At 36.8% G+C, this 27,524-nt stretch overlaps 1 protein-coding gene across 3 annotated transcripts in view; it reads left to right on the top strand.

Annotated features, from left to right (window-relative positions):
• The window catches only part of pde4ba (phosphodiesterase 4B, cAMP-specific a), a 147,721-nt gene that overhangs the window by 99,531 nt on the left and 20,666 nt on the right, over positions 1-27,524 (top strand). For all 3 annotated transcript variants that reach the window (XM_006634925.3, XM_015355585.2, XM_015355586.2), the window contains 4 exons: positions 5,012-5,206; positions 5,599-5,635; positions 5,765-5,835; positions 7,489-7,538. In XM_006634925.3, the coding sequence (XP_006634988.1) occupies positions 5,012-5,206; positions 5,599-5,635; positions 5,765-5,835; positions 7,489-7,538 (353 nt within the window). The remainder of the gene's footprint in view (positions 1-5,011; positions 5,207-5,598; positions 5,636-5,764; positions 5,836-7,488; positions 7,539-27,524) is intronic.

Raw genomic sequence — 27,524 nt, 5'->3', positions numbered from 1 at the left:
TTATATGGGTTTCATGCTTTTGCCAGTGAAACTATGTACTGTGTTGCTTAATTCTTGCAGTTATAATTGTGTAACATCTTTGTCTTGTAGGATACTAATGAAGATTCCAAGTACTATTATTTGTGGGCGTAACAGACACTTGTGCAAACAGTAGACTGCTGTACTATTATCATATAATCTTACAACACAAGACCATAAGAAAAATTTGAGGAGGCCATTTAACCTATCTTGCTTAGTTTGTTGCATCTAAAGTACAGTAGTTGTATATGATTGAGCCAAGAATCCCATCCTGTTATTTCTTGGAACATTCCAGCGAATTGCCTTCAACAGCTAACTGACAGTTTATTTCATATCCATAAATCTGTTGCATAAAGAAGTTCTTTCTGATTCTTCTGATTCCAGACCCAAATTCAATCTCCCTTAGATGATATGCTTGTAGATGATATGCTTGTTGACGATGATTGTGACTCCTTAACCTCAGATTTGGCTGGGTTCCTTACAAACTGCAAAAACAGTTACTCCCATCTGTGACTGTAAACATAACAATGATATTAATTTCAGATTGCATGTTATTTCTTTTTCTATAGAGAGCATGACATCCTTTCCCTTTCCCGCTTCTTCAGTATAGATTTAAGTGCTTTGCAGTGAATATTATATCGCAGACCTCTTCCAAGGAATCTCATGTAAGTAAAGCATAGCGTAACGTTGTGTAACCATTTCTTTAAAAAAAAACACTATCTGCTGAGGAGATTTAGTGTTGTTTTTTTTTTAATGGCTCAGTTTTTTCCCGGACACTTTAATAACATGTTTCTGGGTAAGAGATTATAGAAGTATGTGTAGTATGTGTGATTATAAAGACATTACAGAGTTTATATACAGTGAAGTATTAACATACAACAAATGAGTACTGGAACCAATAGAATTTGTTGTATTTAATGCCTCTCAGTATATTTCAAGAGCCTTGTGAACTGTTTATCACCTTGGGTGGTAGTACTGTCTGATACACTCTTGATCTGGTTGCTAGCTGGTGACAGTTTTGCTTAAAAAGAACTCTGATCTGATAACTTGATGACATCATCATGTTTACTGATAAGATCCAAGGGCAGCAGAATCATATTAAGGCTTCCGGCATGCAATCCTGACTTTTTTTTTTAATCCGATAAAGCAGATTTTTTTTAAATCCATAAAATAAAGGATTTGGGCTACTTGTGTAACAGCTAAAATGTGGGATAGATATTTCCAATCCATCTAAAAGACATACTGTATGATGTTATTTTTCCAAGTTTTAAATGTGTAAAGCTTCATTCAATAATAGTTACACTAGTTGGGAAAAAAAGGTACAGTACATAAACTGCAGTTACGTTTGATTTTGAGTCTGCTTAGTGTAGTGTCTGTAAATTTCCAGTATACTTTATAATAAAATAATCAAGCACTTTAATAAACCCAGTTTAAAACTTGGGAAAGATAAGAAACATTTTCTTTCAAGATTCATAATATCCATTCATCCATTTTCTAACCACTTCTGCCAATTCAGGGTTGCGTGAGAACCAGACCCTATCCCTGCAAGCAACAGCACACCTTGAATGGGGAGCCAGTCTATTGCAAGACAGAGACACACACATAGCACCCATAGGCACACATACACAGCTAGGGCCAGCTTTCCCAGAATCCAGTTCACCTACCGACTGTGGGAAGAAGCCGGAGCACCTGGAGGAAATCCACATCAACAGAGGACAAACACAGATAGTGCTCCAGATCAGGAACTCAGATCCTATGCGCTGCAAGGCACCAATGCTAACCACTGCGCCACCATGCTGTTCCAGATTCGCAATGCATATGGCTTTATTTAATAAAATGTTGTTGTTGACATCATACATAGTACCTCTAGGTCTCCTTTACTATCCTAATCTTCTTTGTTTAAAATCAAAATGGCTAAATGGATGCTGAATATCGCTGTCATTAGATGAGCTGCTTGTAAGAGGCCATTGTTTATCCTTATCCCATTCCTACTGTTCTGTTAAAACATTTGTAATTTTCATAGTATTTATTACATTGTCATATTAGCTACAGTCACTCATTCATCAGATGTTCCATCAAGTCTGGGGCCCCTGGTCTACATGCAACAAATTTAAAACTGAAAACCAAAATGTGCCGAAGAAAATTCAAATTGTTCATTAACTATGACCTTATTTTTTCATTCATGTCTATTTATTCTGCCATATGTGCTAGGAGCTTGAACCAGTGCTCTTCGTTTTTGTTGCATAGTGAAATGAGTGAGAGTATTTTTTTTAGCTAGACTTGGGACATTGATTTCTGTATTGTTTTAAAACAAAACAGCAAAGTAGAATATTCTTGCCAGTTTGATCTTTAAGTAGAAAAGGTTGACAAGAAACCGGCAAAAACAAATGTTTGTCATGCACTGTATATATGTAGAACTTTTCATGTACAGTATTATTATATGTTTTATGATATTTTTTGCTTCTCATTCATACCATTAGCCATGGACTTTCAAATAATTAACAATATTGATTCTTCATTGGTATATACAGATGTCAAGTGCCTGACAAGAGGTGTACCAGTGTTGAACATACATTTTGTAGGATTAAACTATTAAAATTACTGCAGCAGGAGTGAACAGGCTAAAAGACTTAATCCCACAGCTTCAACTTCAATCATATGGTGAGTCATGGGACACAGCACCAGACAGACATATTAGTATCACAAGTCAAAACCTGCCTGTTTCACCCCAGGACAATAGCTGGCCTGTACTGAGTTTATGGCAAGTCAACAAGTGCCTACATGCTGTTCTTATCAGAAGATTTCCCAGCAAATACCTTAATAACAGATGTGATAAACATTCCATGAACAATCTTCTTTCCTTCATATTTAACGTATTTGTTTCAAACTTATCATTAAATGGTGGGATATAGAAAAATCACATCACATGATCCATGGCAGTGGGACATAGTGTAGTACGTCATTTCTCCCATCCTGGCCTCAGAAGATGCCCCTTGGATCAAACTACAAAACAAACTCTAGTCTCCTCAGCTGAGAGCAGGAATCATAGTTTGTTGATTTTTTAGTTCAGTTTTCATCCCTGGCGAGTTATTTAAGTACAGGTCAGTAAAGGTCTGTTTTAATTTCCCTGCTTACTGAGAAATCTTTCAAACTTTCCTTAACAAAACTCGCAACAAAGTTGGGAGCATTCAGATTAGTTTTTACTTTGGCAGAAATAAGTATACTAACTACACTCAACAGATATAATATCAGAACAGACTTAGAGCAAGATTGAATTTTTGGTGAGTTTAATTCAACTCTGAAAACCATTAATGTTTTGTTACCTAGGTACAATCTGTAAATAGTATTTGAGAAATACAGTACAGTACATCATAAATAGCTATTAGTTCTTACCCACATCTATTTTCTCTCTTACTTTTCTTCTGCATATTTTTAAAATAATTATTTCAAGAGCTTAAGTCAACCTTGTAATTTTGAGTAGTTTGTGATTGCCTAGTTATCATACTTGTCTGAGGGAACAACAGCCTGGTCACAGGTCCAAACCTACTTACCCTTTCCCTTCTTGATGGTATGAGACAATGAACATTGCTGTAAGGTTGGTTACCAGAGTGGTGGAAGTATTCAAAATCACAAATGCACATAAAACAGGTTTTTTTTACTACCTACTGTACAGTCAGATATAATGGGCTAATGCTCAAAATTGTCTTCTCTGTTGAGTTTGAATGTCTCAGCACTACTGTATGTTCTGCAAAATGGGATTTTGTTGCAAGTAGAAATATAAAATGTTTTTATTCAATCCGTGACATGGGTAAACTCTATTTGTTTCTCAGTGCTTACAAAGCCGTCAGTGGTTTCAGACTCTTGGTCATATGGAACAAGCAATGTTGTTAAAGCCGACTCTGACATCTTTCAAGAAACAGCTGGATGAGATTCTTGGGTCATTTACTGTAGCTAATGAACCCAAATGATCTGGAAGTGTTAAATTGCCCTCTCTCATGTACATGTATAGACTTTATGTTTTATTTGTGATTTCTGTATCTCCTGAAAGGTGTAATTTTTATGACTTTTTCTTATTTTTAATAGATAGTAATATTCAAGGGAAAAGGTTTATCAGATTTTCACATTACGGTTCAACTGCTTTCAGTCACAAACAGTCCAACTGTTTATGTTGTTGTGACGCTAGTGCCTGAGGGGGTATTTTTTCTTCCTTTAGTTTTCTCAGTACTGTTTTGTTTCATTAATTTATTCTTTTTCCAACACAAAACTCTGTTGACAAGAGAGATATCAGTAAAGGCTGTGTATAAAGTACATGTGCTGTGGCACTCTGTACTGCTTACTGTGAAACAAGGACCGGTTAAAAAAGCGACTTATACTGTAGGTGTTTTCTCACATGCTGGAGAGAAAGTCAGCATTCAAAAGCTTTTGACTTGGTGCTAAATTCCTGAAGTCCTTTTAACTTAAAAGAAGCTCTAATCTAACTTCTCAAAACTCCAGTCTAGTGAAGAATGTATTCATTCCTGATTTCCATGCCTGTGCTACTATATTTTTATTGGTCATCAGGTTAAATTGCTCTAGGAAAAAATAGAAAATGTGCAGAATATTTGCTGTACAGTATGTTGAAAGGAACTTCCATACATCAAAGGTTTATATCAGTAATAACATGAGGTAATTGATGTGTTGTTGGCTGTTTTTGGAAAAGGCCAGTGCTTTAATACATACAGTATTTGAAGGTCTTTTTAATTTGTTGCTTTTTGCATTTTTCTATGTGACGAAATGCCAAATTGATTCTCTCTCTCTCTGATTTTCTATGTATTCTTTCAGCAAGCTACCTTGTTAAACAGTTAATCTATCCATCACCTTTGTGTATTGCTGTAATTAATACAATAATAAACATCTTTTGTAACCATCCCACAGGTTCTGTGAGCCAAGCTATGGCATGATCAATGATGTACTAATAGCGATCGCACACCGTCTCTTGTCTTTTTTGTATCAGCTTTGATGTTGAAAATGGCCCTTCACCAAGTCGCAGTCCTTTGGATCCCCAGGCTAGCCCAGGCTCGGGGCTTGTCCTGCACACCAACTTCCCTGGGCACAGCCAGCGCCGCGAATCCTTCCTGTACCGCTCCGACAGCGACTATGACCTCTCTCCCAAATCCATGTCCAGGAACTCGTCCATCGCCAGTGAACTGTAAGATATAACCTTAACCTGTCAATCCCCCTCTATACAGTAACTCTTCACACAGTGCAAATTCAAATCTCACACCTTACTGTCCTCATGATTTCTTCTTACTGTATACTGTATATATATATATTACCGTCTGCACTAATGAGCCTGATTACTTCTTCTACAGTACTATAGTAAAAAGATAAAATAATTCATCTTCATTTATATACAGGACTGCATTTAAGTGAGAATATCGTTTGTCTTAGTCCAAGAGGTTTTCTTGATTTACAACTACACAATTAACCTGAAAGCAAGATCAGATAGTTGACTGATAGCTGATAAAGATCTGTAGTTATTAAAAGTACAAATAAAGAACTATGGTAGATAACAAAGCATTTTTTTTTGTTTTTTCGCAGACATGGAGATGACCTGATAGTCACACCTTTTGCTCAGGTAAATCGTCTTGAAAGTATTGCCAAATAATGGATGGATTTGCCATGATTTTAAATCTTTAAAATTGTCCTCATAAACTGTGTAGTTTTTAAAGTCTTTTCTAAATAGGACATTAATGCTCTTTTTTAGGTACTTGCAAGTCTTCGTAGCGTAAGAAACAACTTCACTGTCCTCACCAATGTACAGTGTGCCTCAAACAAGTAAGTAATGAGTGTAATTGAGGAAATAAAAGGCTGTTTTGTTGTTACAATTTCTTAGTGAATATCAGTTTCAGCAGAATATTAAGGTTCAGTTCATTGTTTCACCTGTATATTGTAAAAATACTATGTGTTTTAAGATTATCCTTTTATGTGATCTGAGTAAGTTTTCATAAAGCAAACTAGAAATTATATAAGAAACTATAAAAAAAAAGTGTAGCTGTGAACAGCAGATTCCACCAGAGGGCAGCAGAACGTTTCAGGCTTCTCAGAACAGTTTGAGTAACGAAACTGTTGAATGTGACAAATGTTAATCATCATAATGAATTCACCTACAGTATATAATTCTCTGTTCAATAAAGTGTCGGTAAACCTACTACAAAAGGACATGTAACTTTCCTAATGATAACTTTGTGAATTTGTAGTAGATGTAAGTGAATGGTTTCTTGATCTGTATATTGTCTTATATAGTATGTATTCAGTGCCTAAGTAAAGGTAGGTTACTAATCCATCTTTATTAAATTTATTGCAAAGTACTGTACAGCTTCTGGAATCTTACTTTTAAATTTTTCATTTCTTTTAACATCTTGGCTTGCAATTTCCTGCTCTAAGGGATGACTAGGAATAAAGACAGTGTAGGCTTCAAGCAGATTATAGTAATTCTAATGATTGTTGTGTTAGAGGAACCAGAGTTGTAAGAGTGCAAAATCCACTTGTAGGTCCTTTATGCAGACGAATCCAGAGTGTGCCAACGGTCCAGTATTAACGTGTATGTTACAGATAATCTTTTGGTTTTCAACACTACCTTTACTTTAGGTTAAAATTAGATTGTCTAAAATGAGTGTTAATCAGATTAAATTAGCCATGAATATTAGTACAGTATGCATAGCATGTACAATTTGCAGTGTCCTGCTATAGAAGCTTAATTAACTGAATGCCAACAACATTCCATAAAGCCAAGTGTCTACTGTAGGTCTGAAACACTTTTTTGTAGAGGCAGTAAAAATGCAACATATTGGATTTGCAGTGTCATTTGAAAAAATACAGTACTGTTATTCGAAAACTAGAATTACCTACGTTTCTCCAAAAATCATACTACAACAAATACCGTATGTTGAGATCTCATGTAAACCGATACCATTTGAATGTTCGTTTTATTGGATATTATTAAAGCAAACTCAGTGAGATGTACAGTACAACATTTTATATTAATGTTGGGTGGCTCTGTGGCTAAGGATCTGCACCTGTGGCTGGAAGGTTGCCGGTTCAAATCCTGCAGCTAGCAGAGGAATCCTACTCCACTGGGCCCCTGAGGAAGACCCTTAACCCCAACTGCTCCAGTTGCGCTGTTCAATGGCTGACCCTATGCTCTGACCCCAAGCTTCTCTCTCCCTGTCTGATGGAGAGCAAGCTGGGGTATGATAGAAGATGAATTCCTAATGCAAGAAATTGTAGAGGGCTAATTGAGTTATGTTATGTTAATTTTTATCCTAATGAAATTCTCTGTTTTAGATGGTTTGATGGCTATACTGCGGTAAGCCTCAGTGTCCTATTCATCTGGTAATGAAGAATAAATGTGGTGCAGTGTTCTATGTTGTCTGTAAGGGGAAAAATGACAATTTGAGGCCATGACTATCATTGTTTTTGTTTTTTCAGGAGGTCTCCTGCAGCAAGTCAGCCACCTGTCACAAGAGTGTGCCTGCCAGGTAGGGTTGTTACTTGAAATTCCCATAAATAAAATATAAAATCACCTCCAGGTGATCAAGCCAATATATCATAGATGCATAGATGATATGCATATAGGCATAGATGAAAAGAGTGCAGTGTGGTTCACTAAGGTTAAGGGGATCATCATTATAGTGATTCAAGGGACTTTTGTAACTAAAGTAGTTGCTTCTTCTGATTGCTGTTCAGTATATGTCATGCTGCAAAGATGTACAGTGCACAGAACATGTTAGGCCTCTTCAGAGGTGTTTAAGTCAAACAAATGTGCAGAATGTCAGAATATATGGCTTTTTAATTTTTTTTTTCTGATGTGCATATTGAGTAACATGTTGCTAGTTTCAAATGAATAATTTCTATTAAAAGTGTTTTACTCATTGGAGTTTTATGTTAACAACACATTTATCTGAAGTGCATGTTTCTTAAGAGTACTTGAATCTGCCATAGACTTCCATTGTGATGCGCTGTACGTGACAGGGTACACTCTTGAACTTGTAACCTTACCTAATCACTCATCTACAATCACTGACACTCCTAATACAGTAATTATGCATCCACCATTGTGCCAGGGATGGCTTTTATTTTGTCTTCATGGCACTAAAAAAGAGTTAAGGAAGTTGTCTTATTGTCCGACACCAATACCCCCAAAGCACTTTCATTTAATGTATCTATTTTAGGACAAAATGGATCCATTTAACCTTGTACTGGCCCACAGAGAACTGATGCAAGAACATAGGCTACAGAAATTGTAGGATGTGTATGATCAGGCAAGCACTACACAGCAAATCCCAAATAGCTCAGTATAACTTCTGTGTAAAGGCTGCAGGGTTTATCACAAAGTAAATTTATAAATATGGCATATATTTATTTTGCAGTCAATTTTTCAGATTGTACTCCAGTCCTGATCTTCCTAGCATGTCCACTTTGCCTTGAGAGGGAGGGCTTCATATACACATACATAATTGAGCATTTGCTGTATATGGGACGTTGCATGCTTGGTAAAACAGATTTTGATATGCTTTTGAATGAGTGCAGAGAAAATATTTAGTAGTGTTGTTCATTTTATTCTCTTGACTCTAGACTGATGAGACTTTTTTATTTTTTGTTTATTAATGTCATTGGGAATCTTTGAAGTATAAGGAAAATTGTTCAAGCCATTCAAAGACATGTTTTACAATTTCACGAGGTAGTGAAATATTTCAAACCCCAGTGAATCTCAAACTAAACAGAAACAAGACTGTTTTACAGTGTTTAATGGAGCCTTTTGAATCCTAGAATACATTGAAGTTTTAACACAAAGAATCCGTTGTACTACTACATGATAGAAGTGAGGGTGAAGTTGGGGATTCATTTTCCTGTCAGCTACTGTTGTCAGCCCTTGATTCACAGCCTCATCAACCTGAATTGACGTCATCTTGGTAGCATGTGGGTTTTGTTGACTTCCTATAAACACAGATGGACAGACAGTTGCATCCTGCACAGGAAAATGAGAGCAGATCAGCTAATGGTAAATAAGCAGACTGTTGTTCATTTCTGTAAGTGGTTTTCAGGTATTAGAACATTTTTTTAGGTTATGAATGAAGCATTGCGGTGAGCATTTTTAAATGTTAGTTGCTTTGCTAAAATACCTAGTGTAAAATAGTTCATAAAGATCTATTTCCAGTATACAGTGTGTGTGTATACACCATACAAAGTTATATATGTGTTTGTGTGTCTAAGTATCCACATGCCTTGGAATTATAGTACATTTGTACAATTTCTGTTCTTTCTACACGTCAACATTCTTATTTCTCTTTACAAACATCTCAGATAAACAAAGTGCATCTTGCAAAATGGTGTAACTCCCCCCCCCCCACCATCCCAAACGCCGACATCACTGCTGATAGAGAAAATAAGGAAAGGGAAAAACTGATTTCCTGTTCAGTGCTGAGCTTTGTCTTCTATGTCAGCTTGACAAAGTGTAAGAGCAGGAAAGGACTACAGATTTTTCCTGTTTTTGTGCAACTGACATAACCTGTTGGATGAAACAGTGGTTGTTTTTCAAAAACCAATTAACAAACTACCTGTCAGTTAACATACCGGGAATGTTATTACCGTGTATGGAGTTTCTGTGTGGCCACATTAAACCTTTCGTTTTAGAGATACACTTAAAATAAATGGGCTGATGAAATGTAATGTAAAGTTCTAGCTACAATATATCTATATATGCACTGAGTTCTAGCAGAAATCAAAATCTTGTTTTTTTAATACTCAGGATACTTGTTTATGAACACTTGACATTCTTCACATTTAACTTTAAAATATGATTTACTTAGAAAGGGAGAAGAATAGGGGTTAGACAAACAAATTATCAAAGATAATAGTGCAGTTATATGACTTTTGACATTTTTGTTTAGAAAACCTGCTTTGAAACATGGCACATAGTTTACATGATGTTGTTTTGATTTCAGAGATGAGATTGGATTGCAAATGTTGTTCAAATATATTTTGGTATGAAGATAAAGGGTCTAGAAGAATTTCTCAAGTCCAAACAAGTTAAATCTCCATAATCTATGTGGTAATATGTGGTAGATCAAATTCATTCAAAATACGTAGTAATTCTGTCCTAATTCCAAAGGAAAAAGCACTTTGGTTTTATGAACGCAAGTTTCAAAACGAGGATTGTGGTGGATGTTTGCAGTGTTCGACAATTTCCGTCAAGGCTAGATGAACACACATTGAGTAACAAAATGTCATTAGTTTCATTTGCCAATGGAAATTATTTGTTTAAGTGGCACCAAAGTAAACCTGCTAAAAAGTTTGCATGTGCATGAAACGTTTTACCACAATCAGTTGATTTCTTTTCAAAATTGATTAGAAAAGAAACTAATCTAATAAAACAAAATCGTCAGTCCACAATCGTATTCTTATTATTCATTGTTCTCTTCCTCAGGTTTTCGTTTAGGCTAATTAAAAAATCTGTTGAGTCTCTGCCTACGTGCAGTATGCTTGTGCCTAGATGATAGGAACCTCTCGAAATGCATGAGTACTATACTCTTTGTGCTTTGTAATGATATATTAAACCTCTGTCCCAATTTACTGTGCAGCATGTGTTTCTGTATCTAGCCTTTATTTACCTGTGTAAAAGTGACTTGCTTCCCTATGGTCCTGCCCTTTTTCAGAGCACGTGCCCAGGGGTCAGCTTTACAAATGCAGCATTGTGTTTAAAGGGCAGATAAGTTTATGAACACTAATGCCGGTAGCCAGCACCTGCTGAAAGTATGTTAACAATCTGTGTTTGAGCTGAACTGTGTTTGAGGGGTGGCTTTCTGCTAGTGGTGGGACGTGATGTTGTGCTCGCACTTCAGTCTATGGTCTGAAAAGTCAGGTGCTTCGTTGGCATGGTCATGGGGAGAATAGTGAAAAAAAATGTGGGGTTATAAATTTTTGGATCTCTATCTTTTGAGGAAAGTGCAACCATAAAGTACATAGAGACTGTTCATCCATTTTCTAACCACTTCTTCCAATTTAGGGTCACGGGGAGCCGGAACCTATCCCAGCAGGCAACGGGCACAAGGCAGGGATACTAGTCCATCGCAGGGCAGTCACAGAGGCAGACATGCACACACTCACACCTACTGCAGGCAGAGGAATCCTACTCCGTTAGGCCCCTGAGCAATACCCTTAACCCCAACTGCTCTAGGGGCGCTGTATAAATGGCTGACCCTGCGCTCTAACCCCAAACTTCTCTCCCTGTCTGTGTCTCAGGGAAACCAAGCTGGGATATGCAAAACAGACAAATTCCCTTTTGCAAGAAATTGTATATGGCAAATAAGAGTGATCTCTTATCATATCTTAAAAAGTGACAATTAAAAGTCGATTCCCGAAGCTTGATTGTTTGCTAGTTATAATCACTGTTTATTGAGTTTGCAAAAGCATTCTTTCATGTTTTGAACTAACTAAAAGAACTGAGGAATTGAGGAGGGCAATTGCTGTCCAGAGATCAATTTTATGAATAAGGCATGTATAATGATGCATGTATATTTGTTAAATATTGAAACAAGGCAAAGGTGAGAAAATCCTGTGTAATGTTGACTACAGCAAGTATGCTTAATTAGCACATGAATAAACATTATAAATGCACTATGGCTCTATTCTTGTAAGTGAACAACAAAACGTCTCATTTTGATTTACATGGATGATGTTCATTTGGTTATTCAGTGAAAATTGCGTTTTGTGAGGGCAGCTGCTGCATCCTTTGTGAGTTCTTCAAAATGACGTCCGTTGTTGTTAATAAAACTATGCGATCTCCTTAGGTTATCATCCAATTCTGAATTAATCAGTAAGGTCTTTATGTGTTGGTATGCCTCCTCACTTGTTTTCTCACTGAACACAAAGGATACATTATCAGATCATTCAAAAGGCCTCAGATGCTCAGCAATGACACGGTTGGCTCTCTCCATATGAGAGTAAATTACTAGCTATTGCACAGACAAGAGCAATCCCCTGGATTGTGAAAGACCCTATGTTGTGTCTGTTGCATGTCTGTGTACTAATTATAAGTCTCTTCCATCCTGAGTCCATTCAGCTTTCCTGGGGATATACAACATTACTGGAAAGAGGAGCTGTGCTGCCTGCTGGTAAAAGCTATTTGACAGGACTGAGGGAAAATACTCAGTTGGAATTCTTTAATTCTTTTTATCCATGAGGTACTTTTTAAAATGGTACAGTGATTTAAAATATAAAGCAGTTGGAAGTTATTATATAACAATATAAAAAATCTCTACAAAAGTTCAATATTTGTTTTTCCAGTGCAGTCTTCTGGAATCATACATTTAGCACAGTTGTTTAATTAGGTTAGGGTCAGGTCACCGGACTGGTCAAGGATAGTTATTTGATTGCTCTATAACGAGTGATCTGCAGACCCAATAGAATTCGAAAATATATGGTCGCACTCTAAAAACCAAACATTTTCAGCATACAGTGTGTAAGTTGCACAGTGCACATGGACGCATACATGCAAAGTCAATGGATAAACTTTGCATCTCTGAAAATGGGGGACTCCATTTTTTTTAGTTTTGTAATTCAGGATGGAACGTATTATGAAATTATAATGGTTAACTATTAAATAAATATTTGTTGAATTAAATAGGGTGAAGAAAAATGTGATATTAAACAGATTTATTATATTTATAGAGAAAAATGCTCCCTTAAACAGATGAATTTAGAAACAGTTATGAATTCAGGAACAGTTACAAATGAGAGGAGACCATTCAGCCCATGTAGGAGAGAAGTAGAGGGATAGTTGCCTGTGTTCTTGCCAGCAGCTACTGTATATCACTCTGCACCTCACAAGTGGCAACCTACTGAAGCTAAGCAGGTGTGAGCCTGGTCAGTACCTGGATGGGAGACTAGCTAATGTTGCTGCTGGAAGAGGGGTTAGTGGGGTTGGTAGGGGACGCTCACCCTGTGGTCTGTGTGGGTCCTAATGCTTCAATATAGTGATGGGGACACTACACTGTAAAAAGGAACTGTCCTTTATATGAGTTGTAAACCCAAGGTCCTAACTCTCTGTGGTCATTAAAAATGCCAGGGCATTTCTCAAAACGAGTGTGAGTGTTACCCCATGGTTCTGCCACAATTTCCCATTGGCCTTTACCAACCATGGCCTCTTAGTAATTCCCATTTATGAATTAGCTTCATCACTTTGTTCTCTTCCCAACTGATAGCTGGTGAGTGTACTGGCGCGCTATGGCTGCTGTTGCATCATCCAGGTGAGTTCTGCACATTGGTGGTGGTGGCGGGTAGTCCCCATTACCTGAAAAGCACTTTGAATGGAGTATCCGGAAAAGCACTGTGTAAGTGTGAGGAATTATTATTATTAATTAACCTCATTTGGTAGTAGCTAAGTGATCCAAGGATCTCAAACTTTTGTTTCTTGAAAGAACCTAGGGTATTGTTTTCAACAACATGGCAATAGTAGCTTGTTCAATAGTTGTACAACCCTTTAAATAAAGAAGTGCCTTCCACTTTTGTTTTTAAATAAACTTCCACATACTGTAGTTTTTACTTGTGTCTTCAATTGTGTGTTTATTCTCAGTAAATCCAAAACAGAAGTAACAGTGATTTGAATAGACATTTCCTTTTTAGTTTTAAAGAAAGGAAACAGTTCAAATTTGTTCTCTTCTTTCCTATTCCATAATTTATTGGACATTCTTTTTGGTTTAATGAAACCTTTGCCTGACCAAAGCATGTTATTGTAATGTCTTCCTGAGGGAAGTTTATGAAACAGGTGGTAAACTTCCCTCAGGAAACACTACCGGTCTATTAAAACCAGAACCACCTGGTATTTGAACAGGCTCTTTCTTAGGGCTGTCTTTGCTTATCCAGAATTCCTAGTTATATGTGCAATGTCTTAATGAGGTCTACTGTTTTGTTTGTGTATGGTATATGTAGAATGGTTTTGCAGCACCAAGTACACCAGAGTAAATTTCTTGTACATACAAAGTACTTGGCAAATAAAGAGGATTATGATTATGATTATGTTTCTTATCCTTTAAAAAAGTTTACCATGGTATTCTACAGTTGTATAACCAGTGGAATTTTTTTTGTAGCAGGTGCACTAACATTTAATTGAACCGATGTGAAAAAGGTAAATTAGTCATTCTAAATTAATATTTGTCACGAAAATGGTTGCTCAACACATACTAGCAACCTATGTGCCAACTGCTTGAAGCAATACAAGCTGTACAACTCTGTACACATACATGCTTTGCGCCAGGTTACAGATGCTGTTTTGTGGGATACTTTTCCATTTCACTCAGAGAGCCAGAACAAGTATGAGCCTGTTCACTGGTCTCTAAACCCTCATTGCCACAAACCATCTTATCCTTTAAATGTTCAATGGGGCTGAGTAAGACTCGCGAATAAGGCATCCATCCCATAATTGTGACAGTTTCTTCTTGCAAAGAAAGCCATTGTCACATGGGCAGCATGAGAACATGCGGGCGACACGTTGTCATGTCAGGAATAACCTGCAGGAAGGCCAGCAAGTGAGGTCCCATTGACATTGGTCTGTCAGATTGTCATTTTCTACAGTAGTTCTGTATTAGAGGTAGTTCTGTAGCAACCAGAACATCCTTCACAGACCATCACACTTCCTCTTCATCAGTTTGTCGATTGTGCACCATTAATGTACAGTACCTTTCTACGCCACACTTGAGAATGTTTATGAAATGTGGACTTGACTCCATTGCTAGAGTCCACCTTAGGTATTGCTCAAAATTAACGCTGGCATGACGGCTTTGTTCTATTGATAAGTGGGATATATTGATTCCTTTCTGGGTTTTTTCTACCTTGCGTTTCACAATGCTTTTACGATCATTTAAGTAACAACATAACCTGTCCCCAATGAACTCTCTAACTAATGAGGTAATGTAGTGTTTATGCAACAATCAGAGTCACTCAAATGTTTCATAGTCACGAGTGATCAGTTAATCAAAATAAACATTTAAGCAATACACAACATCTGTACAGTATGCTTACTTTTTCAAAATATGAACATGTGTAACAAGAGTGATGTTTCCCACCAGTACAGCAACAAAGGTACCACTCATTTGACCTCAATGAGGCAAAATTAGACCACAGACCATGTTAAAAATGACATTAGATGAGTAGAGTTATTTTCTTTTAATGGTGCAATTACAATTGGACCTGTGTATTTTATACAGCAGCAGAGTGATGACTGAAAAGTGTAAGAAATGGAGACTTCCAATACTTGACCATAGTGTGACATCTGTTTCTGGTGCCAGAGCTCCCCACTTTGAGAAATTATAGTTATTGCCTTCATCATGCAGGAAGCATACTGTCTATACAGTGGACTGACTTGAGACCTCTGCAAGTCTACATCCTATTGAACATTTGGATCATATTAAGTGTCATCTGACCAAACGTTCCAGCCCTAAATGAGCTCAGGATCGCTCTGGAAGAAGAGACATCTTCCGGAGCTCCTGCTCCAACATTTCAGCAGCTTGAGCAGATGATATGAGAGTCAGTTATGCAGACAAAATACTGAGACTGATTTGACTTGTGCTTAAACGTCACAAACCGCACGCAGGCACGCAGACACTGTCGCATTTCCCACGAGGACCAGATCACTCACTAATTAACTTTACTCACCTTGTCTATTTAAAGTCCAACTCTGCAACTTGTCCTCGCTCCCTACTGAGGTTTCCTCAGCCAGAGCTACGCATCCAGTTTGTTACTTAGTCCGACCTCTCGTTGTTCTTGTGACCCCCTTGGTTTCTGACCCTTTGCTCCTGATCTCCGACCTTGCTCCTGCCTGACGATTTGGATTACGTTCACCTTAGGAATTCAGTTTTCTCGCTCTCTGACTCTGCACAGGGTCTATTTCCCTACCTTTTCCCCCGGCACACGTGACATTAAATCTGTCAGTCATATATGATATCATATTGATGAGCCATGGATGAGAAGGAACAGCCTTTCTACTGTGCCTAGCAGATCCTCCTAGTTTGGATCCTCAACATGAAATAAAGAATACTTTAATCTACAGTCTGCTTTTTCTTAATGTAGTGATTACTTGAAAGCCCTTAGCAAATATTGTATTGCATCCAGTAATCAAGTAAAAAGTGTTTCAAGTAAAAACTTGAAATATTAACAATTCCATTCATAATTTACCATGGAAAATCTTAAAGGCTTAATCCAAATGGAATAAAAGCAGTTTTCTCTAGTGCAATATTTGCTCCACTTTTTTTAACTCCAAGGAGAGCAAAGTTAAGTTAACAATACCTAAATAAAAACAATTTCATTTATTTTTTTTGCATTTCAGATAGCACATCATACTGAAATTTATAGCACTTTGTATTTAACGTTTTCTTTAAAGCATTTCAGCGTTTTATTTTGTGTGGAAAGGATCTAACATGTTGGCAAGATGAATTAGTTCTATATAAATAAGTTTAGTTTTGCACACTGAAAGAAAGGTGTTAAACGTACATACTGTACTACAAGCTAATGTATGCTGTACTTGGAGATATAACATAAATTTGATCTGAACCTGCTCATTTAATTTTGTTTTTCTCTTCAGAAAACTAAAAATAATACCCTAGCAAACACAATTTTAATATATGTTATGAAGATTATAGTAGGTCAAATCAGAATTGTCTGTTTTCTGAAAAATAAAATGACAGCAGCGAAGTGCAGTATAATCTTTGAACCAAACATTCAGACAGAAACACAAACACTATGTTTACTCTCCCTGTTACCTGAAACCCAAACTATTGTTTGTGTGTGCCTAATAGACTGTTTCGATGTTATGCCTATAGAGTTTTCTAATGTTGCCAACTTGCTATTCAGTACCTACTCTGCTTTCACTCACTGTTTGGAAATTAAGTCAGAGTAGGTTTTATTCTTCTGTCTCTGTATATATTTCTTTGTTTGGCTATTTTTTACAAGGCACTTTAATTTAATTTAATTTTTTAGAACATTTTGGAAACTTTACAAAGGCTTTTTTTACCATAAGTTTGTCCCATAAATAAGGAGTAGGAAGTCGATGTGGATTTTTAACACCGTGTACAACAATATTTGTATTACTTATTAAGCTGTATTTTAGTCATCCTTTATTCCTTTCCTACTTCCAACCTTCTATTGGAAAAGTTTAACATTTCACTAGTCAGTCTTTTCATCTGAATTGCTCACATCCTGCAGACTGAAAAGGAAGAACTGTAATGCTTCCTCATTCCAAATTCCTAGGACAAGAGAAACAGCAGTGCCAGTTAAGAATCATCCTTAGCCTCTCAGCAAATGCAGGTGTTCAGTGTTACATTTCTTTAAGGGACATTCAAAGTTTTCCCCAGAGAAATTGAGAATTACAAGCTCATAACAAGTACACATTCCATTAAGGGAGATGTAGGATGTTTTTACTTTATTTTAATCCTACTTTATTTTGTAAATGTAAATTCTTTTGAATCTTTTTATAACTAATCATTAGATTCCCGAAGTACACTATGACAATATGACATCTTTTAATAGAAAAAGAAAACAGTTTAAAATTCTAGTTTAGTTATAAAATGTTAGTTTCCTTACATACTCTATTATCTTTTTCAATAAATATCTTTGCAATGATTACAGTGAATAATAACTTCAAAACCTACAAAGAAGTTCTGTATGTTATTTTTCATGTCAGAAAACTGTATAATGACCTATGAATCCCGCAGAATACTTGTAAACTGGTTCTTTTGATCCCGTCAGTCAAGAAGTTGCCACATACATTTTTTGTTATCGTGTTGAAGAAATGATGTCACAGGTGTTATTTCTCTGCACGTTTCCTCATCCCTTGTCTTGCCAGAGGGTGTGGCTGAAGAGGTGAATTCAGTTGCTTAAAGCTCTTACTGTTAATCACCCACTTAACCTTCATGTTTCAGAAGACAGCCTGCGTCACTGCTGGTGACTCTAATTATGCACTCAATACCTTATCGAGGAGTGCTACAAATTCCTGTAAGGTTTGTTGTTTGGGGAAATGTGATGATAATTGAATATCACTGACTTTGCTTTAATGATGGCTTGTTTTGGTCTTTAACTAGATTCCACTACGATCTCAGTTTAAGTAGTGAGTAAAGCCATCACTGTCTATGTCCCGGAAATCCCCAAAATTTGTCTCATTTCTCTCTATCAGCACTCTGTAAGTACTTCTGGGCTATATCACCAAACTGCCAGCTGTTAAATGTTAATGACTACCTTTTGATTAGGGTTACCCCCTTATGGTTCTGATTGCTGACACATGTCTGAGAGAGGGGGGAAAGTCTGTCAGAGAATCATATTATTTTCAGAGAAATAATTAGGCCTTGATTTATAGGCCAAAAGCACCATATTATGTTTAAATAGAAACCATCCTTCTTTGAGACCAAAGATTAAAAAAGATCACCAGGAAATGTGGAAATGTTGATTCTTTTGAACTCTCATGACTCAAATGTTTGGTGAAGGTTTTGGCCCATAAAAGTTTTATCCAATCTCTGCACAGATTTCCTTTGTGTTTTTGTAGGTATAAGGAAATTATGGGTCTTAAAACATCACAAAACATATTTCATTTGTCTGGCTGAAAAACATTAAATTCATAAAAAGGAGCTACTGTACAAGTGAAGCTGGTGTGTCATTTGTTGATTGCGTTTGCGTTCAAGGATATTAGTTGCTCTTCAGCGTTCGCCCTTTCTGGAAGTCTACATCTCAGGCCCCTCCACTCTTCATTCTACACTGTTGATGTAATTTGAGTGCTGTGTTTATTAGTCCATACTCCTAGAGACAGCATAACCTAAAGGTAGTATGTAATTCAATTCAATATTTTTCCATGCTTAATGTAACTGCAGCTTACAGACAGTCACCTTAACATGGTGCAAGAACTGTGATCTTTAAGACATATTGCAAACCTGATTATTTTTTTTCAAAAACATCTATTTTTTTCACAATTTACTTTGAGCAAATCTTTGCCACTTTTATTTGTAAAATAGGTTAAATAACAGGGGGTTATATATGAATGAACCAGAAATTATTTCATCCCATTATCACTTGGAATGCTTGGAATATTCATTTTCCCATTTGTTGGAAGAAACCAAGAGAACCTTGTCATATGAACAAATAAACACATCTTATTTTTCTGTGTTTATTATATAATGTATACTGTAGGGGAATTGAACAAATTCACCTCAGATATATTTTCATTTATTGAATTCTTATACAGTATGCAGCAGGCTACCTCAGTATAAACTCTTATCATCGCCCTTTTATTAGGAAAACAGCTTCTCAGATGGTGATGCAAGGCCTGTTGGGTAAATCTGAGCCAGAAACAGGGTCCAATTCTATTATTAATAGAATCTGTCTATGCTTTGTTATTCACAGTTGCTAAAATGTTTGGTGCCAGCATACTTTTATCAACCAGGTTATTTGATATTTGGGCCTTTTACATGGTAAAATTCATGAGGGATCATGAATACTTCTTTTTCATTTTACTCACTATCAGTTTGTCTTGCTGTTATATTTGATGTTCCTCTGCTTACTGTAGCTGTACTGTAGAGTTTGGTTTGTGATTTTCTCACATTAGTTCGTGTGATACAAATGCCAGATTTATCTGTGCATGTTCCAACACGTGCATTTCACGGCTCACCAGTAGAGAACTATTATCTGTTAAGTTTGAACTTTTTAAGTGTTTCTTGATTTGTGATTATTAGAATTGTTAGAATTACAGGGACTTTGGATTCTTTTATGAAAAATATTATCTTATAAATTGTAAATATTTCTTATATTTATAATTCTCATCCTTTGGATGAGACGTAAAACCGAGGTCCTGACTCTCTGTGGTCATTAAAAATCCCAGGGGGTTTCTCGAAAAGAGTAGGGGTATAACCCCGGCGTCCTGGCCAAATTTCCCATTGGCCCTTACCAATCATGGCCCCCTAATAATCCCCATCTATGAATTGGCTTCATCACACTGTTCTCCTCCTAATTGATAGCTGATGTGTGGTGGGTATTCTGGTGCACTGTGGCTGCCGTTGCATCATCCAGGTGGATGCTGCACATTGGTGGTGGTGGAAGGGAGTTCATATTACCTGTAAAGCGCTTTGAGTGGAGTGTCCAGAAAAGCGCTATAAAAGTGTAAGCAATTATTATTAATATTATTATAATATCAAACATTCAATAAATATTATATTTTTATAGTGTCTGTGCTACGTTCTTAATTGTAAATCTATCCACTGAGATGAGCTACCTCCTTCCAATTATTCTCCCAGCTCTGCAACTGGTATATATAAAACATCTACAAGAACATCATGTGCAAATGCGTAACCCATGGTTTTCAAATTGCCCATTCCAGTCACTCGAGTAGAATATGATTTCTCACTGTAAAAAGAGGCAAAGACCAAAGAAAACCACAGGTCTGCAGGCAGCTGTGCTATGAGCAAGAGCAATCATAAATATGTTTTTATTGCAAATATCTGTACACATCTGTGGTGATATAGGTTGGTGGTTGTTTTAAAGCTAAAAGCCGCTATGTTCCAAGTTTTTTTTTCCATGGGAACTTACTGTATACCTCTGACAACCAGGTAGTTGCTAAGTGAAAGACCTTTCTGTTTGGAAATGGACAACCTTGTCCATGTCCCAGCAAAGACACAGAAAGTCAGATCTAGAAAGGTTGCAGCTGTTTTTGACCAGATAGCTATCTCTGCCCATTGGCAGCATGAAGTTTATTTTTAGAGGCCAAAATATGTGAAGTTGCCCTTTGCTTGTCAAACAAGAGAGGTATGATAGAATTCAGGGGTAATTGCAGACCTGAAAACAGGAAGTAGATACTTAAGACATCGTATTCTTTGATATACATATGGCATAATGTAATTTGTGGATACTGTAAATGCACGTATGCAGAAGAGCATATGAATATACTGTATATCACAACAGTATAGTAAATGTTCTCCCTCCTTGTCTGTTTTTTTATTTTTATAAAGAGAGGTGCAGGTAGATTTAAATTTTCTGTTCCCAATATGTGAAATGTGTTGGTTTTCAACGTTCATGGTTTCTGCAGGATAAAATTCCTAAATCAATGCTAAGGCTTTCGGTAGAGAGCTTCACAGCCAATAGCTTCATATCATTTTAAATGTTATGCCGTGATAAAGGATTTGAACATCCTCATTGTGCTGCTTTCAAAATCTATGCACAGTGGGAACATGTGCATCTCTACATGTTCTGTGCAGTACTTTTTTTTTTCTTTTCTGTGCTCCCAGGTAATGTTCTTCATGCATAATGAGGTAAAATATTCCTTTTTTTAGAAAATCTCTGGAGATCAAATCTCTACTGTTCAATGACACTTACTTTCCAAGTTCTCAAAACCGGTTTCATGTTCTTCTACCATTTGAACAGATAAAATGTCTCAGTCTTCATTTAAATAGTTCTATTTTGCATAACAATTTGTTTCTGAATGTAAAAACATCAGTTATAAACTTTTTTTTTGGTAAAAATTGCCTTTTGCTGAACACAGCGGCTTTTCCTTTTCCCCTTCAGAATAAATCCTTTTATTGTCTGAAACCTGTCTTTTGTTAACATGTTTTGACCTGAATGACTTGAGGAAATCATTTGCTTAGAACAAGATTTAATGGGAATATTTTCTTGATAGCTGCTCTCCTATTAAATCGTTTAAAGTGTGCTTCAGGATTCTACTCCGTTCTTGCGAAAGGAATCCATTTCATATTTTTAATATGATCAACAGTAAACTGGTGCTGAAAGCTGGAAGCAGGCACCCTGGTAAGTATTTGAATTATGCCATTGACGTCAGCACAGTCATAAAGTAGACCGTTGCCCATCCCAACAGTATTCCCCTGCCAAAGAACTGTAAGCTGCAGTGTAGATACATTTAAAGAGAGAGGAAAAAATCAGGCAGCTTCTTTTGTTTTGATATCTGCATAGATTAAGCCACCCATATAAACTATGTGAGAAACTTTCGGTATTAAAGGTTGTTTATGCAAACAAGGAATATTAATTCCTAGAATTCAGCCTGAAGACAAACAAACCGAAATGTGCCATTTCTATCATCAGGGAAGTACTGTTTCAGAGATGCCTCTATTATCCAGGAAGCCAAGAGAAAAATAAAACGTCATGGATTGATAGTTTCACATTCCTGATTGGTGACATTTAACTGGCTTATTGTTTTTCTATCATCTGCTGTCAGGTTTCTTGTTTATATACCAAAAAAACAAGAAAAAAAATAAGGTGATCACAAAAGAATAGTTGATCATAATGATTCCCTGAATGCTAGACAATGATAACCACATTTGAGTTAACTACAGCAGCGTGCTGGTGCATGGGCTGTTGTGGTTGCCATGGTTTCGTTCTTCTAGAATTTTGCCCTGCTTCTATTTTGTTTATTGTTGGCAAAGCTGTAGGTCAGATAAATGTAATACATATTTAATATCTTATTTTAAAAGGGGTCAGTAAAAACAGATTATTTGTTTGAATTGCAGTCACATTGCTTAAAGACAATCAATGCCAACTGATCAATGCCAATGTTTCAGACAAACTTTTACTACCAGATTTATTCACTGATTCTGCTTGGAAAAAATGTAGTTCACAAAGGGATAATGCTTTCTAATCTATTTAATAAGGTTGTTTGGGGGCAAAGGCATGTCTTATTAACAAAGCCACCATTGAAATATGTCCATGCTCTCCCTTGCCTGGGCCAGACAGTTCAAGTCAGGTAAAACAACAAAGCCATTTTTATGTTTCAGTCAGTTTCGACCTCTGGATCTTTGGAAAATGTCCCCTTTTTTCACCCCCAGAACTTTTTTTCCCAGTCGTTATTGTTAAAGATTCTTCTGAAGCAGGTTCTGTGAAGTAACAGTAGACTGCAGTCTTTGTAGTGAGCTTGAAAAAAGACCAGATGTTTTTATTTTCATTTTCTAGCACAATATTAATACTTTGAAGAAAAAGGCTAAACATCACAACCGGGCTCAAAGTTCGCTCTGTGCAGTTTTGCATGCTGGGGCTGTTATTCTTTAGTTTATCATGCATGTGACTTGTGCCCTCTTTGATTTGTCGTGAACATTATTCACAAAATAACCATACATCTGGAGGTAAAATGGAGCACTGTAAAGGGAGCTTGAGGCAGATGTTAATGAGCATTTTCTACTGTACATGTACATTGCATTATGGTAAAAAAAAAAATTAAGTCTATACATACAGTAAATATCTGTTGGTAATTATATGTCACACTGTCTAATTACAAAGTGTATAATTATAATACTTATGTTTTGTTCTTTATCTCTTGCATTGCAGTCTGACGGTGTGATCTGAAGTGATAATATCAAGGCCAGCATGTTTTAGAAATATGCAGCCTGATTGTGTGTATAATTCCTTTTGAATTAAGTAGGTAGTCTCTGGCCAGTGATACATTAACAGAAGGTCCATGATCAGCTTCACCATAAGATGACTCTGCATCAATGAAATGGAAAGTTACTGTAAACTGAATCACATAAATATAAAAAAACATTTATTCCTCCACCGAATAAAGATATAAAAATGTGTATATAACATTTTGCTTGCTTTAAAACTTTGGTTTTTGTTTGTTTATTTTTACCACTTCTCACAAAGAACCTCACATGAACTTCCTTTACGTGATCATGGAATATGAATGCAAAGATAAAACTTGAATATATGTTACCCTGTAAAAAAAATCAATGAAATGCTCGGTTTAATACAAAACGTGTAAAAGAGAAACTTGAACTTTTTGCTGCCTAGTGATTTTTAGGGCTATTTTTGCCATATGTTGTTCACAGCCCAAGGCTGATGTTTCTGCACGGAGTTTTTAGTGTGCTCCACTGTCACTGCATTGGGCATGCGTGAGCGAAGCCTGTGCAAGCACTAGTACATATGGAAGGCATCTAGACAGGGTTTAAAAAGCTGCACAGAGAAGAGTGATTTTTGCCAGCGTGGCATTACAGAGGTGTTTTTCACCATACAGTTATAAGGCACATCTGGAAAAATTCAGAGAAACGGACCATAGCCAAATTATAGACATGCATAATTTAATTATTTAAATAATTGAAAATTAATATGATCTTAATTGATTGCGAACAAATGTCTTTTCCTCCTTTTTGGACAGAAAAGCTTCAATTTATTAAATACTGTGAGGTGGCACAGTGGTGTGCCTTACAGTGCTCAGGCACTGGGTTCATCTGGAGTGCTATCTGCGTGGAGTTTGCATGTTCTCCCCAGATTCATGTAGGTTTCCTCCCACAGTCAATTGTTAATTGGCTTCTGGGATAACTGACCCTGGTGGGAGTGTGTGTCCTGTGATGGACAGGTGTCCCGTCCAGTGTGAACCCCACCTTGCCCCTGTTGCTTGCCGGGATAGGTTCTGGCTCCCCCACAACCCTGAATTAGATGAAGCAGTAAGAAGATGGACGGATGGATGTTGTGAGCTTATTCTGTAGGTGGAACTGGTAATTCTGTTTTCCTTCTAATTTGGAATTGGGAATTGTATGGCTTGCCTTTATGACCAGCATACCAGCATGGATGGAAAAAGGACTCTCCACTGATTCCACTGTCAGTTGACATGCTTTCATAGACCCTGAAGTAATAATAATAATAAAAATAATAATGATAATAATAATTGCTTACACTTATATAGTGCTTTTCTGGACACTTCACTCAAAGTGCTTTACAGGTAACAGGGACTCCTCTCCACCACCACCAGTGTGCAGACCCCACCTGGATGATGCAAAGGCTGCCATAGTGCAGCAGTACGCTCACCACACATCAGCTATCGTTGGGGAGAAGAACAGAGTAATGAAGTCAATTCATTGATAGGGATTATTAGGAGGCCATGATTGGTAAGGGCCAATGGGAAATTTGGCCAAGACACCGGGGTTACACTCCTACTCTTTTCGAGAAACACCCTGGGATTTTTTATTGACCACAGATAGTCAGGACCTCGGTTTTACATCTCATCCGAAGGACGGCACCTTGTTACAGTATAGTACCCCCGTCAATATACTGGGGCATTAGGACCCACGCAGACCACAGGGTGAGCGCCCCCTGCTGGCCACACTGACACCTCTTCCAGCAGCAGCCTTAGTTTTTCCCAGGAGGTCTCTCATCTAGGTACCGACCAGGCTCACAGCTACTCAGCTTCAGTGGGTTGCCAGTTGTGAGTTGCTATGGCTGATATGGCTGCTTGCCGTGTGTTACAGGAGAACTAGCATTGATTGCAGGAGCAATGCATGTCCTATTGACAACATTACAACACTTCAGAAGGTGGCCTCACCCAAGGTGCACTCTTGCATGACATGCTGAGAATTCTGTGGTTGAGTGAAGCCCAGCCAGATCTAGTGGTGCTCAGTCAGCTGTGGGGAATCGTAGTGACTGTGAGCTCCACGCTCAAACAGGCAATATGGCGAAGAGAAGGGGCTCTGTCTGCCGACACTTTCATTGGCTGAGCCACCTTAGAGCCCCTTGTCATTAGTTTTGGATTTTTTCCACCACATTTATTATGATGAAATTAATAATGAGATTTTAGGCGCTTCGCAGCTGACAATAAATGTATTATTGTATGTAATTCTGGTGTGTCAACTGTAAAGGTAATTTGTTTAATTGATTAATTAAATTGCTCTGATCTTGGATCTTTCATGATAACATTTGTGTATGAGGTATTTTACATTTTATACGCATTGTGCCATTAAAGCCTTTTGTGGAGCTTTGAATTTAAACAAGATCTTTTTGAAGCTGGGTATCAAAGTAAAACTCATTTGTCAGGCTTGTGAATCACTAAATTAAACAATTCTTAATATTCAAATATATTTAAATTAATAATATTAATGAGAAATTATAAAACTTGATATATAACTTATTCACATTATTTGAGATTGTGATTTTTTTTTTAGAAGATTTTGTACTGTCTTTGACAAAACTAAAGAGTGGATGTGAAAATGTTGTTCAAATTTATAGGTTTAGTTGTGAAATCTTTAGTGATTGCCTGTGATTTACTGATTCTGTTGCTAATATTTTAGTTTAGTTTATCACATTTTTAAAATACCATTTTAAATACAATACTGGACTTTGTATGTACTATACTAAGGGACTTGCTGTATAGTGTGATTCTTCCATTTATTATATTTCAATTAAGAACTGTTTTATGTAAAAATGTAGCCATACATATTTTTCCTGAAAGTTGAAGGACTGAGAAAATTACTACCAAAAACACAGCACAGGAACTAGGCATCAACATGCTGTTATTCTTTATGCATATGATTAGTTATACTTTTCTGAAAGTTACTCTCTATTTTCACTGATAGGTAGTCCATTAAAAGCTATGACTTTTCAGTTTACACTAATAATGTAAGTTATAACAATTCAATTCATACTGAACTATCAAGTAGTGCAAATCAGGTAAAATAGGAATAAGTTGGGTGAGTGTATGCGCATGTGTGTGTGGGAGTGTGTGTCAGATTGCTTAGCTCTGCACTGCTAGTCTGTAAGTTTCAGTTTGTGAAACTTCTTAGAAACTAATGTTTGTTCCTCCTTCTTGGCTAGGTGTAAGAATGACCTTAAAACGTAGACGTCAGAAGGTTGCTGTTCATGTCTCAGTGGACTGATTTATAATAAACCTTGTGCCACCTCATTAACAACAAATTGTGCAAAAGGCAAAACTACACAGATGCATGTCTTTCCTGAGGGAAAAAAGCAAAACAACACAGACTGGCAAGACCCACACTTACTTAATAGGAAACTACACTCAAACACTTCCTATAGTTTATCCTTGTGGGGATTTCATATTTGAAAGTAGTGTTTAGCAACTTCAGAATTTCAGTTTAAGTATTGAAAAACCTCATTGCTCACCTTGAAAATGGGCACACCTAATAGGATTTAGTGAGCCCTTTTTTGTCTGAGAAGAATAAGCTGTCACTTTTAGGGAAGCAAAGAAAAAGCATTAATTTTCTCATGACCATGTCTAATCAGAAGTCGTGCAAGAAATATGTGAGGCTAGATTTTATGGTATTAATCTGTCAACATTTGAGGTTGAGATAGGCATACTGAAAATCATGCTTAACCTAAACTGTAGGCACTGCAGTAGAGGTTTACCTATTGTCTTCAGAGTGTCTTGCTTGTCTTTTACGATACATTGAAGTACCCTCTTTATCCTCTCTGTAGCAGCACCTGACCAAAAACAACATCATGCTTAGTGGTAAAAGATCTGTATCTCAATTTCCAAGTTCGGCCCTCTTCATTAGAAGAGCCAGTGACCACATTACTGCCTCCCATGTGTGGTGAGCTCCGGAAAACCCCTTCTTACGTGTGTGTGGTTTAGCATTCAGAAGCATTTTGTGTTTTAAGAAAAAAGAGCACATATGATGTAAACTACATGCAGTAATGGTACAAACTATATTTTATTAAACTATAATAACGTAAATGAAACCATTACCTTACGCAATCTACAAGCATCT

The sequence above is a fragment of the Lepisosteus oculatus genome, chromosome 9 (genome assembly GCF_040954835.1).
Source record: "Lepisosteus oculatus isolate fLepOcu1 chromosome 9, fLepOcu1.hap2, whole genome shotgun sequence".
Taxonomy (NCBI): domain Eukaryota; kingdom Metazoa; phylum Chordata; class Actinopteri; order Semionotiformes; family Lepisosteidae; genus Lepisosteus; species Lepisosteus oculatus.
Note: the sequence above shows the minus strand (reverse complement) of the source record. Positions and strands in the feature narration are given on the sequence as shown.